At 37.1% G+C, this 14,377-nt stretch overlaps 1 protein-coding gene across 1 annotated transcript in view; it reads left to right on the forward strand.

Moving 5' to 3' along the window:
* VRK2 (VRK serine/threonine kinase 2) overlaps nt 1–14,377 on the forward strand; it is a 250,139-nt gene that overhangs the window by 77,689 nt on the left and 158,073 nt on the right. Inside the window, exon 8 of the mRNA XM_053712032.1 lies at nt 10,420–10,552. Coding sequence (XP_053568007.1) covers nt 10,420–10,552 — 133 coding nt within the window. The remainder of the gene's footprint in view (nt 1–10,419; nt 10,553–14,377) is intronic.

Below are 14,377 nucleotides of genomic sequence, written 5' to 3' on the forward strand. Positions count from 1 at the left end.
GCACAATTTGGATGTTGTTCGCGCTCTAAAATTCTATTTAGATGCTACAAAGGATTTTAGACAAACATCTTCCCTGTTTGTTGTTTATTCAGGTAAAAGGAGAGGTCAAAAAGCAACTTCTACCTCTCTCTCCTTTTGGATTAAAAGCATCATCAGATTGACTTACGAGACTGCCGGACGGCAGCCTCCCGAAAGAATCACGGCTCATTCCACTAGGGCTGTGGCTTCCACATGGGCCTTCAAGAACGAGGCTTCTGTTGATCAGATATGTAGGGCAGCGACTTGGTCTTCACTGCACACTTTTACCAAATTTTACAAGTTTGATACTTTTGCTTCTTCTGAGGCTATTTTTGGGAGAAAGGTTTTGCAAGCCGTGGTGCCTTCCATTTAGGTGACCTGATTTGCTCCCTCCCTTCATCCGTGTCCTAAAGCTTTGGTATTGGTTCCCACAAGTAAGGATGACGCCGTGGACCGGACACACCTATGTTGGAGAAAACAGAATTTATGTTTACCTGATAAATTTCTTTCTCCAACGGTGTGTCCGGTCCACGGCCCGCCCTGGTTTTTTAATCAGGTCTGATAATTTATTTTCTTTAACTACAGTCACCACGGTACCATATGGTTTCTCCTATGCTATTATTCCTCCTTAACGTCGGTCGAATGACTGGGGTAGGCGGAGCCTAGGAGGGATCATGTGACCAGCTTTGCTGGGCTCTTTGCCATTTCCTGTTGGGGAGGAGAATATCCCACAAGTAAGGATGACGCCGTGGACCGGACACACCGTTGGAGAAAGAAATTTATCAGGTAAACATAAATTCTGTTTTTGTTCTCCCAACCTGGACTGTGATCTCAACAGATGCGAGTCTGACAGGTTGGGGAGCTGTATGGGGGTCTCTGACAGGGCAGGGGGTTTTGGAATCTCAGGAGGCGAGATTACCCATCAACATTTTGGAACTCCGTGCGATTTTCAGAGCTCTTCAGTCATGGCCTCTTCTGAAGAGAGAATCGTTCATTTGTTTTCAGACGGACAATGCCACGACCGTGGCATATGTCAATCATCAAGGGGGGACTCACAGTCCTCTGGCTATGAAAGAAGTATCTCGGATACTTGCTTGGGCGGAATCCAGCTCCTGTCTAATTTCTGCGGTTCACATCCCAGGTGTAGACAATTGGGAAGCGGATTATCTCAGTCGCCAGACGTTACATCCGGGCGAATGGTCTCTTCACCCAGAGGTGTTTCTTCAGATCTGGGGTCTTCCAGAAATAGATCTGATGGCCTCTCATCTAAACAAGAAACTTCCCAGGTATCTGTCCAGATCCAGGGATCCTCAGGCGGAGGCAGTGGATGCATTGTCACTTCCTTGGAAGTATCATCCTGCCTATATCTTTCCGCCTCTGGTTCTTCTTCCAAGAGTGATCTCCAAGATTCTAAAAGAGCGTTCGTTTGTTCTGCTGGTGGCTCCAGCATGGCCTCACAGGTTTTGGTATGCGGATCTTGTTCGGATGGCTACTTGCCAACCTTGGACTCTTCCGTTAAGACCAGACCTTCTATCTCAAGGTCCTTTTTTCCATCAGGATCTCAAATCATTAAATTTGAAGGTATGGAGATTGAACGCTTGATTCTCAGTCATAGAGGTTTCTCTGAATCCGTAATTAATACTATGTTACAGGCTCGTAAATCTGTGTCTAGGAAGATATATTATCGAGTCTGGAAGACTTACATTTCTTGGTGCTCTTCTCATCAATTTTCCTGGCATTCTTTTAGAATTCCTAGAATTTTACAATTTCTTCAGGATGGTCTGGATAAGGGTTTGTCTGCAAGTTCTTTGAAAGGACAAAGTTCTGCTCTTTCTGTGTTGTTTCACAGAAAGATTGCTAATCTTCCTGATATTCATTGTTTTGTACAGGCTTTGGTTCGTATAAAACCTGTCATTAAGTCAATCTCCCCTCCTTGGAGTTTGAATTTGGTTTTGGGGGCTTTACAAGCTCCTCCGTTTGAACCTATGCATTCTCTGGACATTAAATTACTTTCTTGGAAAGTTCTGTTCCTTTTGGCCATCTCTTCTGCTAGAAGAGTTTCAGAGTTATCTGCTCTTTCTTGTGAATCTCCTTTTCTGATTTTTCATCAGGATAAGGCGGTGTTGTGGACTTCATTTAAATTTTTACCTAAAGTTGTGAACTCTAACAACATTAGTAGAGAAATTGTGGTTCCTTCATTGTGTCCTAATCCTAAGAATTCTAAGGAAAGATCGTTGCATTCTTTGGATGTAGTTGGAGCTTTGAAATATTATGTTGAAGCTACTAAAGGTTTCCGAAAGACTTCTAGTCTATTTGTTATCTTTTCCGGTTCCAGGAAAGGTCAGAAGGCCTCTGCCATTTCTTTGGCGTCTTGGTTAAAGTCTTTGATTCATCTTGCTTATGTCGAGTCGGGTAAAACTCCGCCTCAAAGGATTACAGCTCATTCTACTAGGTCAGTTTCTACTTCCTGGGCGTTTAGGAATGAAGCTTCGGTTGATCAGATTTGCAAAGCAGCCACTTGGTCTTCTTTGCATACTTTTACTAAATTCTACCATTTTGATGTGTTTTCTTCTTCTGAAGCAGTTTTTGGTAGAAAAGTACTTCAGGCAGCTGTTTCAGTTTGATTCTTCTGCTTATAATTTCATTTTTTTTTTTTTTTTTTTTCATTATAAGATTAAAACTTTATTTTGGGGTGTGGATTATTTTTTCAGCGGAATTGGCTGTCTTTATTTTATCCCTCCCTCTCTAGTGACTCTTGCGTGGAAGTTCCACATCTTGGGTATTTATTATCCCATACGTCACTAGCTCATGGACTCTTGCTAATTACATGAAAGAAAACATAATTTATGTAAGAACTTACCTGATAAATTCATTTCTTTCATATTAGCAAGAGTCCATGAGGCCCACCCTTTTTTGTGGTGGTTATGATTTTTTTGTATAAAGCACAATTATTCCAATTGCTTATTTTTTATTCTTTCACACTTTTTTTCTTATCACCCCACTTCTTGGCTATTCGTTAAACTGATTTGTGGGTGTGGTGAGGGGTGTATTTATAGGCATTTTGAGGTTTGGGAAACTTTGCCCCTCCTGGTAGGAATGTATATCCCATACGTCACTAGCTCATGGACTCTTGCTAATATGAAAGAAATGAATTTATCAGGTAAGTTCTTACATAAATTATGTTTTTGCTGTAGCTGTATGAACTGCAGCCATCATATAGCAGATAGAGCATAAAGCAACTGATCAGCAGAGTACAGTTTTGCTTCCTACAATCTGTATAATTTGACTGCAGTAGTTACGCATCTACTGCAACATTACTAGTTCTTTAGCTGGATGGGAGCCAGCTGTTACCCACTCAGTTCCGAATGTAGCAGATTCAGGAAAGTAACTATAAGCATGTTTTGTAGTTTATATGTTTATATAGCACGAGGTGGGGGTTGTGTGTGAGAGGCATCATAGCAGCTGTTTATAGGTGACTGAGAAGGAGCTATGTTGGTACATGGCAGTCGCAGATAGACATACAATAATGTTATATATCTGTATGTATCTTAGAAAGAGAAACCAAGTGAACTGAGTTTCCGGGATAGTGTATGTAATTTGCTGGCGTCAGGGAGCCGCTAGTGCAATGTGGGATACTCCCGGACCTTCTGGGAGACATGGGATGTCTGCATATGTAAGGCGCAAGCTGAGCTTAGGCGCCATATCTACTATGTTCTCTAGCAGTGGGCGTGCTGAATATCAGAGGGAGGACACACTGACGTCATGGGTTCTATTCAAATCTATTTATAGTCTTAATAAATAAAAAAAAAAGAGGGAAACTTTCGTCCCATTTTAGACCTGAAGTGCCTCAACAAATTCTTAAGGGTAACGTCCTTCAAAATTGAGACCATCAGGTCCATTCTTCCTTTGTTCAGGAGGGTCAGTTCTGAAGAATGTGTACATTCATATCCCCATTCACCGACATAATTTCCAGTACCTTTTGTTTTGCTTTCCTGGACAAACATTACCAGTTCATAGCGCTTGTATTTGGTTTAGCTACGACTCTGAGGATCTTTACAAAAGTCCTAGGGGCCCTCCTTGAGGTAGTCGGACTGCAAGGGATTGCTGTGACACCGTACTTGAACGACATCTTGGTTCAGGTGCCATCTTTACATTTAGCATACTCACACAGAGAAGTTTCTTTGGTATCTTCGGACGCATGGCTGGAAATTAAATCTGGAAAAGAGCTCTCTCATACCCAACACAAGAGTGAACTTCCTAGGGATAATCATAGATTTGGTCAGCATGCGTATTTATCTCACAGATCAATGCAGGGAGAAGCTTCAGGCTGCCTGCAGTCTACTTTAATCCACTCCTCGACCTTCGGTGGCTCAATGCATGGAGATGGTAGGTCTTATGCTGGCGGTGTCAGATGCTATTCCTTTTGCTCGCTTTTACAGTTATGTATGCTCAATCAATGGAAAAAGAATCACTTAGACCTGTTTAGAAAATATCTCTGGATCCAGTGAGTAGAGAGTCTCTTTCATAGTGGCTATCTTAGGAACCCGTTGTCTAGGACATGGGCTTCCTATGCCCATCCTGGGAGATTTTAACAACAGATGCAGGCTGGGGTGCTGTGTGGGGTTCTCTGAGAACCTCAGGGTACCTGTTGCCCAGAGGAAGCGATCCTTCTAATCAACATTTTGGAACTGAGGGCTATCTTCAACCCTCTTCAGTCATGGCCCCAGTTGCGTTCCATCCGTTTTATTCAATTTCAATCGGACAACCTCACTAGGGTGGCTTATGTCAATCATCAGTGTGGAATTGCAGTTCTCTGGTGATGCAAGGGGCAGAGACATATCGATGCCGAATATCCGCTATCTCTCTACTTTTCCTTATCCTCGGCTTGAACTACTGAGAGGGTAGGAGAAGTGGGAGGGATATTTAATGCTTTTTTTGGGGTGTCTTTGCTTCCTCCGGGTGACAAGGTGAAGTATTTCCCATAGGTTATGAATGGATTTTGTGGACTCTCACTGCCAAGAAAGAAAAGGAATGATTAGGTAAGCGTAAATTATGTTTTTTCTCTATTACTAAATTTACTTTGTATTCTTAGTATTCTTTGTGGAAAAGCAGGTAGGTATGCTCATGAGCATGCATGGGACTGGAACATTAGATGGCAGAAGTGTTTGCTGTTGTGTTGTGCTTCAGACACGTGTAGGCTACCTAACTAGGTATGCTCTTCAACAAAGGATACCAAGAGAATGAAGCACATTTTGATAAGGGTTTATTGGAAAAAATGTTTTACATTTTATGGTGTATCTGAATCATGAAAGAAACTGTGTTTCATGTCCTCTGCAATACTTAATACAGTCATTGTGACCCATTTATATCTGTCATATACACACAAAACCCTGACCTGTGCACCAAAATAAAAAAAAAAGCTGGATCTTTTCTGCCCCTAATTTGAAAAGAATCAAAGTCGGAAACATAGGTTACAGCATGGTAGTGTCAATCACCTTATACACACTTAGTTTTTTCAACATTTAAAGAGACATAATACTCGAATGCTAAATCACTTGAAAGTGATGCAGCATAACTGTAAAAAGCTGAGAAGAAAATGTTCTGTGTTCTCTTGGGATCCTTTTGTTGAGGAGTAAACCTAGGTACGCTGATAGAAGCGTAGAAGTGTGTACGTTTTTTTAGCAGTCTATGGCAGCAGTGTTTGCAGCTATGTATAACATTGCTAGATGGCTAAAGATACATGCACTCTCCTAAGCTAGAGCACAGGTGAAATCATTTTCATTGTTAATTGATGTACATTTTGTGAACTTTTTTTTGCTTTTAAACATTGTGTTTAATAAAAATTCAGATTTACCTTTTCCTGCTTGGATTTGTTCCTATATGCATTCTAATTTACAGGAGTCATCGGGCAGCTCCCGTTCAGCTGAAGTATGTTTACCTCAGACTTCAATAATAAATTGGTTCACTAGTTTTTAAATTATTATTAAGAAATTACATATTTCCCATATTGCAATTTGAAGATTCTTAGAGGTTGTTGGTGGTTAGGATTCGTAGAGGATGGTGGTGAGATCCAAAATGTCGTCTGCAGAAAAAACGCCCACATTCTCCACTAGCCTAGCATTTTACATATACTTTATACCAAAGAAAATGAAAGTCTACACATTAACCATTATGTAGTTCAGATCCATGACAGTTTTGGTTGACATTTAAACCTTGCCAAGAGCTATCGAGCAATTTCAATAGAGTTGCGTTTGCAGGAGTCATTTTAAACACAGGTTTGTCATGAGTATTTATTTCTCACACAAGGATTTTTAAAATATGCTTACAATATGGAATCTTAAATTGTAACCGTTGGTTTGTTGATATCAGCCCTGAAGATAGTCCATGATTGTGTGCTAGGATTACTTGTAATAAATACAGCAGTTCATACAGAATTAAAATTGAGGTGCCACAATGTTTTGTATAAACTACAAGTTCTTGTCATGAGTTTAGAAAGTCTTGAAGGATGTGCTTTTAACCTACATACATTGAGAAGGGACTAAAAATGGACTTGAAACTCAAACATTTTCTTTCCTGATTTATATAGAGCATGCAATTTTACTTACAACTTTGCAATTTACTTCTGTTATCAATTTTGCATCATTTTCTTGGTATCCTTTAATGAAGGTGGAGGAATGCGCTACTTGGAGCTACCTGTAAACCAATGACAAGATATATATATGTGTAGCCACCAATCGGCAGCTAACTCCCATCTCCTGAGCCTACCTAGGTATCCTTTTCAACAAAGGATACCAAGAGAACAAAGAAATTTAGATAATAGAAGTGAATTGGAAAGTTGTTTAAAATTGAATGTTGTATCTAAATAATGAAATACATGTTTTGGGTTTCATGTCCCTTTAATATGTGAGATGACTACCAGCCACTGTAACCTCTCCACTCACACCAGTTCCTGTGCTAGTCCCAGAAGCCCATTAACTAAGGAATGAAGCAGTGTGTGAGCCTTCCTGATTGAGCTTCCTAGATGAATGACAAGAGACAAGATGTTAACGTTACTTTTCTGAGGGGATAACCACTCAGTCTTACTATTATACTAAAATGTTGTTTCATTTCTTATTTTCAGTCAATTATAAAAAAAAGATATTAACATATTTTACAAACCAAAATGTTCTGCTTTGTGTATGTATGTTGCTATAGAGATTTGTATTAAAATGTAAACTTAATATTTATATTACTTTCTCCTTTCATTCCAAATATAGCCCTTTTTTTTGCATATATTTCTATTGTAAAACTAGAAGTGCACTCAATTGAAAAGGTTTTGTTAAAATAGGAATGCTTTTTCTAGAATAATTTAATGGTACACTGAACCCAATTTTTTTCTTTTGTGATTCAAATAAAGCAGCAGTTTTAAGCAACTTTCTAATTACTCCTATTAACATTTTTTTTCATTCTCTTGGTATCTTTATTTGAAAAGCGAGAATGTAAGTTTAGAAGCCGGCCCATTTTTGGTGAACACCAATAACCCACCAATAAACCAGTGCTGTCCAGCGTCTGAACCAAACATCGGCTGTCTACTTAGCTTAGATGCCATCTTTTTGCAAATAAAGATAGCAAGAATACGAAGAAAAATTGATAATAGGAGTAAATTAGAAAGTTGCTTAAAATTGCAGGCTCTATCTGAATCATGAAAGAAACAATTTGGGTTCAGTGTCCCTTTAAGTACTTTCACAATTGCAGAGACTAGTAACATTTTCTTAACCACTTGGCTTTCACATAATGTAATGAACATATTGCACTGAGGTTAACTAGTGACTATAAAAATATTTTGTCTGAATATTTTTACGGTAATTATAATACACAATCCTCATTGTTTGAACCGTTTAGTAATCAGTTGCATATTTTATGTTGGAGACATAATAAAGCAAAAAGGACGTTCTAATTTGTTGGTGTGTAATTGTTGCATTACTGATACTTGCTAGAGGTTAAACAAATAGTTAAAGGGATATGAAACCTAAATATTTTCTTTTATGATTCAGACAGAGCATACCATTTTTTTATGTTTTCATTTAACTTATGTTAATTCTTCTTCTTTGTTCCCATGGCATTTTTTGTTGAAGAGATACCTAGGTAGGTGTCTGGAGCATGGCAGGAAATGGTGCTGCCATCTAGTGCTCTTGCAAATGGATACCATTTTTACAAAACTACTGCCATATGGTGCTCTAGGCACGTGCACATTGCTGAGCTAATGTCTCTTTACAAAAAAAGATACGAAGAGAATGAAGAACATTTGCTAATAGAAGTAAATTAGAAAGTTTAAGATTGCATGCTCTGTTTCAATTATGAAAGAAAAATGTTGGCTTTCATGTCCCTTTAAGATTCCACCAGGGAAATGCAAGTATTGAGCAGAACATGGGTGATGAGCTGATCAGCAGCGGCAGTATCCCATAGCTGCCAATCCCCTTTCAGTTATTTGCCTGGGAGGTACAGTATCTGTGTGTTAGGGTTAAATTGCTGCTTCCTAACCTCACTGCTGCTATTCCAAGCAAGGAATATTTTTTTTTTTTCTGCCAATTTCAAACGTTCCTTCCATTTCCCTGTCTCCTGTATCAAGTGACAGCCATCAGTGTTAAAGCACTAATCCTCCTAACCGATACTGCTTCACATAGCGTCACAAATTATTCATATTTACCTCTTAAGGACAATAATGAACTGTGACTATGTTGTTTCATTAATGGTCTTTGCAGTTAGTCACATTATCGTAATCACTGCTAGGTGTAAAGTGTACTGATTTTGAGCATGAAGAGTTAAAATGGGGAGGATCCTTACCTTAAGAATATTTGAATGTTGAGTTTAAATCTTCTATACTCCTTGTTTACATTTGTTTTTTTCTTTTGAACTTATTTAGTTTATGGTTATGCTAATATACGGTTTATGGCAAGAGTGCTGTGTTATACTCCTCTAACAATGTTATATAATTTTGTATTCTGGGGCGCTCTAGATGTATACCTGGGGTTTTCTGCCTAAACCTCATTCAAGCATGCAGAAATGAAGGACTCTATTGTCCTATAAAGTATCTTGCCTTGTAGTCCACTATTTCAAAGCTCTCGCTCTCTCGCTCTCTTGCTCTCTCTCGCTCTCTTGCTCTCTCTCGCTCTCTTGCTCTCTCTCGCTCTCTCTCTCGCTCTCTCTCTCGCTCTCTCTCTCGCTCTCTCTCTCGCTCTCTCGCTCTCTCTCTTGCTCTCTCGCTCTATTTCTCTTTCTCTCTCTCTCTTTTTTTGTTTATTTTAGAGCGGACTGTTTTTTAGAGTGTATTTTATTTTCGTTTGTTTTGTAAGCTTTTTGAAGACACTTTTTTGGGATGCCTGCATGCTCCTTAATAGAACTTGTCCAATGAGGAGTAAAGTTAATAATTGCGAGATTCATGCAAATCCATAGATTATAATTTAATTTATCTCAGAAAATGAGGCAAGGCTAGCAGAGATTACAAATCTGTCTAAATTCCACAATTTTTATGTTGTGGTTTTGAGGCAATTTTTTTTCAGTGAGATTATAGTTTTACGTATACATTTTAACAAATCTAGGCTAATATCTTCATTTTTTGTTTAAATGATTGTTTGTTTTTACTATAAATTATCCCCTTTGGTCTGATTTGTTAATGCATTGCTGGAATAACCTTATTATTTTAGAATGCAGAAGATCTATCCGCTTCATTAGCAAAAACCCTTCACAAAGTTAGATAATTTTCCTTTGATTACTATAACTAAAAATGTTAAATGTCCTCTGTAACCAGATATTGCTTAACTGTATCAGTAATCTATGACTTCTTTACTTTCAGCGTATTAAAATAGATAGTGCATGAACAATTTATTATTCTATAAAATAAGGTTTGCTTTCTATAAATATTTTCCTGTGTACATCAAAACTTTGTTGTTGGATATCAACCCTGCTGCAGATATTAACTGCATTTTTTTTTATGCCCTAGAAACTCTAAAACGAGCTCATTCTTTGTAAAGTTTAAAACAAATGATTTGATGTGATCAGGCATTTTAGTGAAATGAAAGATCTTCTAAGATATAAACTGAGAGGACACATAAAAGACACATTGCAGTTTATGATGTGTAGATACCCACCTGGAGAGATGAAAGCTAGAAAGCTGAAGAAAAAAAGAAGTCTTGAATCCAGCTAAATTCAGACACCAGATATGATTATGATGGGAAGGATTTAAAGTGGAAGGGTAGCTGTTATAGCCCCAAGTTGAACATATTTCATCTTAAGGCACCATTTGGTTTAATAAAATGTAGATCAAAGCTTGTCCTTAACCTATAAGTTTCTTAAGGCATAATTATAAAGGTTATACAATGAAAGGACAAAAGCATTATTCATTTATCTCTTCCTTTCTTCCAGGTTTATCTTGCAGATTATGGACTTTCTTACAGATACTGCCCCAATGGGAACCACAAACTGTACGAAGAAAAACCAAGAAAAGGCCCCAATGGGACAATAGAATTTACCAGCATAGATGCACACAAGGGAGTCGGTACATTATTATTTTTTATTATTATTATAGCGTCAGTAGTTTAATTAAAGAATTTGTAATTTAAGCAACGTTTACTATAGCCTGCAAATATAGGAGCAGATTAATGTACACAGAGTTGCATGTTTTTTTTTTTTAATTTAGTTTTTTTTATAAATATGACATGGTAGATGTGTGTATTTGTGTGTGTGTGTGTGTGTGTGTATATATATATATATATATATATATATATATATATATATATATATATAAAAGTACAAGTGTGTGTGTGTGTGTGTATATATATATATATATATATATATATGTATATATATATATACACATATTGATATGTGTTTGTGTATATATATATATATATATATATATATGTATGTGTTTGTGTGTGTGTGTATATATATATATATATATATATATATATATTATATATAAAAAGCTGATTTTGCTATTTCAGTGAAGTATTTCTGACATTAAAAATGTTCATTAACAGTTGATTGATTACATAATTTTTACTATAGTACCAGGTGGTTTAATTAGTTTTTCAACTGGCCATTAGTAACATTCGGCTAGATTGCGAGTTGTGCGTTAGGCTTAAAAAGCAGCGTTGGCCGGTTCTAACGCTGCTTTTTAGCGCCCGCTGGTATTAAGAGTCTTGCAGGTACAGGTGTACCGCTCACTTTTTTGGCCAGACTTGGAAATACTGCAAATCCACTTACGTAAATTGTGTATCCTCTTCTTTCAATGGGACTTGCATAGCGCCGGTATTACGAGTCTGCCAAAAAGTGAGCGTTAGACCCTCTCCTGTCAAGACTGGTACTGCATTTTAAAGTCAGTAGTTAAGAGTTTTACACTACAACGCTGTAGCATAAAACTCTTAACTAAAGTGCTAAAAAGTACACTAACACCCATAAACTACCTATTAACCCCTAAACCGAGGCCCTCCCGCATCGCAAACACTAAAATACATTTTTTAACCCTTAATCTGCCGAACCGGACATCGCCGCCACTATAATAAATATATTAACCCCTAAACCACCGCACTCCCGCCTCGCAAACATTAGTTAAATATTAACCCCTAATCTGCCGTCCCTAACATTGCCAACACCTACCTACATTTATTAACCCCTAATTCGCCGCCACTATACTAAAGTTATTAACCCCTAAATCTAAGTCTAACCCTAACCCCCCTAACTTAAATATAATTAAAAGAAATCTAAATAAAAATTACTATCATTAACTAAATTATTCCTATTTAAAACTAAATACTTACCTGTAAAATAAACCCTAAGCTAGCTACAATATAACTAATAGTTGCATTGTATCTAGTTTAGGGTTTATTTTTATTTTACAGGCAAGTTTGTATTTATTTTAACTAGGTAGAATAGTTACTAAATAGTTATTAACTATTTAATAAATACCTAGCTAAAATAAATACAAATTTACCTGTAAAATAAAACCTAACCTAAGTTATACTAACACCTAACACTACACTATAATTAAATTATTTCCCTAAATGAAATACAATTAAATACAATTAAATAAAATTAGCTAAAGTACAAAAAAATAAACACTAAATTACAGAAAATAGTAAACAAATTACAAGATTTTTAAACTAATTACACCTAATCTAATCCCCCTAACAATATACCCCCCCCCCCCAAATTAAAAAAAGCCCTACCCTACACTAAATTACAAATAGCCCTTAAAAGGGCCTTTTGTGGGGCATTGCCCCAAAGTAATCAGCTCTTTTACCTGTAAAAAAAAATTACAAATCCCCCCCCAACATTAAAACCCACCACCCACACAACCAACCCTACTCTAAAACCCACCCAATACCCCCTTAAAAAAACCTAACACTAACCCCTTGAAGATTACCTTACCCGGAGAAGTCTTCATCCAACTGGGCCGAAGTCCTCAACGAAGCCGGGAGAAGTCTTCATCCAAGCCGGGCGAAGTGGTCCTCCAGACGGGCAGAAGTCTTCATCCAGACGGCATCTTCTAACTTCATCCATCTGGTGCGGAGCCCGTCCATCTTCAAGACATCCGACGCGGAGCATCCTCTTTATCCGACGGCTAACACTGAATGAATGTTCCTTTAAATGACGTCATCCAAGATGGCATCCCTTCAATTCTGATTGGCTTATAGAATTCTATCAACCAATCGGAATTAAGGTAGAAAAAATCCTATTGGCTGATACAATCAGCCAATAGGATTGAGCTTGCATTCTATTGGCTGTTAGTTTAAAAATCTTCTAATTTGTTTATTATTTTCTGTAATTTAGTGTTTTTTGTTTTTTTTTGTAATCTAGCTAATTTTATTTAATTGTATTTAATTGTATTTAATTTAGGGAAATAATTTAATTATAGTGTAGTGTAAGGTGTTAGTGTAACTTAGGTTAGGTTTTATTTTACAGGTAAATTTGAATTTATTTTAGCTAGGTATTTATTAAATAGTTAATAACTATTTAGTAACTATTCTACCTAGTTAAAATAAATACAAACTCACCTGTGAAATAAAAATAAAACTTAAGCTAGATACAATGTAACTATTAGTTATATTGTAGCTAGCTTAGGGGTTATTTTACAGGTAAGTATTTAGTTTTAAATAGGAATAATTTAGTTAATGATAGTAATTTTATTTATATTTATTTAAATTATATTTAAGTTAGGGGGGGTTAGGTTTAGGGTTATACTTAGGTTTAGGGGTTAATAAATTTAGAATAGTGGCGGCAACATTGGGGGCAGCAGATTAGGGGTTCATAACTATAATGTAGGTGGCGGCGGCGGCGATGTCCAGAGCGGCAGATTAGGGGTTAAAAGTATAATGCAGGTGTCGACGATGTCGGAGGCGGCAGATTAGGGGTTAATAAGTGTAAGATTAGGGTTGTTTAGACTTGGGGTTCTTGTTAGGGTGTTAGGTGTAAACATAAATTTTATTTCCCCATAGGAATCAATGGGGCTGCGTTAGGAGCTAAACGCTGCTTTTTTTGCAGGTTTTAGACTTTTTTCAGATGGCTCTCCCCGTTGATTCCTATGGGGAAATCGTGGATGAGCACGTTACACCAGCTCACCGCTAACGTAAGCAGCGCTGGTATTGGAGTGAGATGTGGGGCAAAATGTTGCTCTACCCTCACTTTTTGTCTGTTAACGCCGGGTTTGTAAAAACCTGTAATACCAGCGCTGTCTGTAAGTGAGCGGTGAGCATAAACTGCTCGTTAGCGCCGCATAGCCTCTAACGCAAAACTCGTAATCTAGGTGAATATTAATTATATACTGGCATTGCTGAGTGCCTTATTACAAATAACACTCAAATATGTTAAAGCAGATCTTACCAATTAATGAATTAGAGCACATACAATCTTAGTTAGCACAGGTGTGGATTAACTATTTAGACATAATATACACTTATTTCTAAGCAAATATCAACGAATAGCTTATCTTAAAATAGTAAATAAATCATACTGTCTTTAAATAGAAAGTTTTACTTTAGCCTATTTGCTGTACCACATTTCTGCACAGCCAGGGATTATAAAATGATGTAACTTGCTTCTTTGTACATTTTTTGATGATATTTCTGTATATAACAATTGAAAGGTTGATTTTCTGTTGCTAATAGTTACTAATACAATTTCTTAATTGTCTTCCAAAATTAGTGGATTCCTTTTGACTGCATAATGTAATTCTACATTTTTTGATGTTCGAAGAGCATATATTTGTATTAAACAGCACAATAAAGATTACTACATGCCCTAGTTTTACAATTAGTAGTCTTATGAGCTCCATGCACTAAAAGGCGGAGAAGACAAGCTACTCAACTTGAGTAGTTGTCCG

This window comes from Bombina bombina, chromosome 4 (genome assembly GCF_027579735.1).
Source record: "Bombina bombina isolate aBomBom1 chromosome 4, aBomBom1.pri, whole genome shotgun sequence".
In the NCBI taxonomy this organism is placed as follows: domain Eukaryota; kingdom Metazoa; phylum Chordata; class Amphibia; order Anura; family Bombinatoridae; genus Bombina; species Bombina bombina.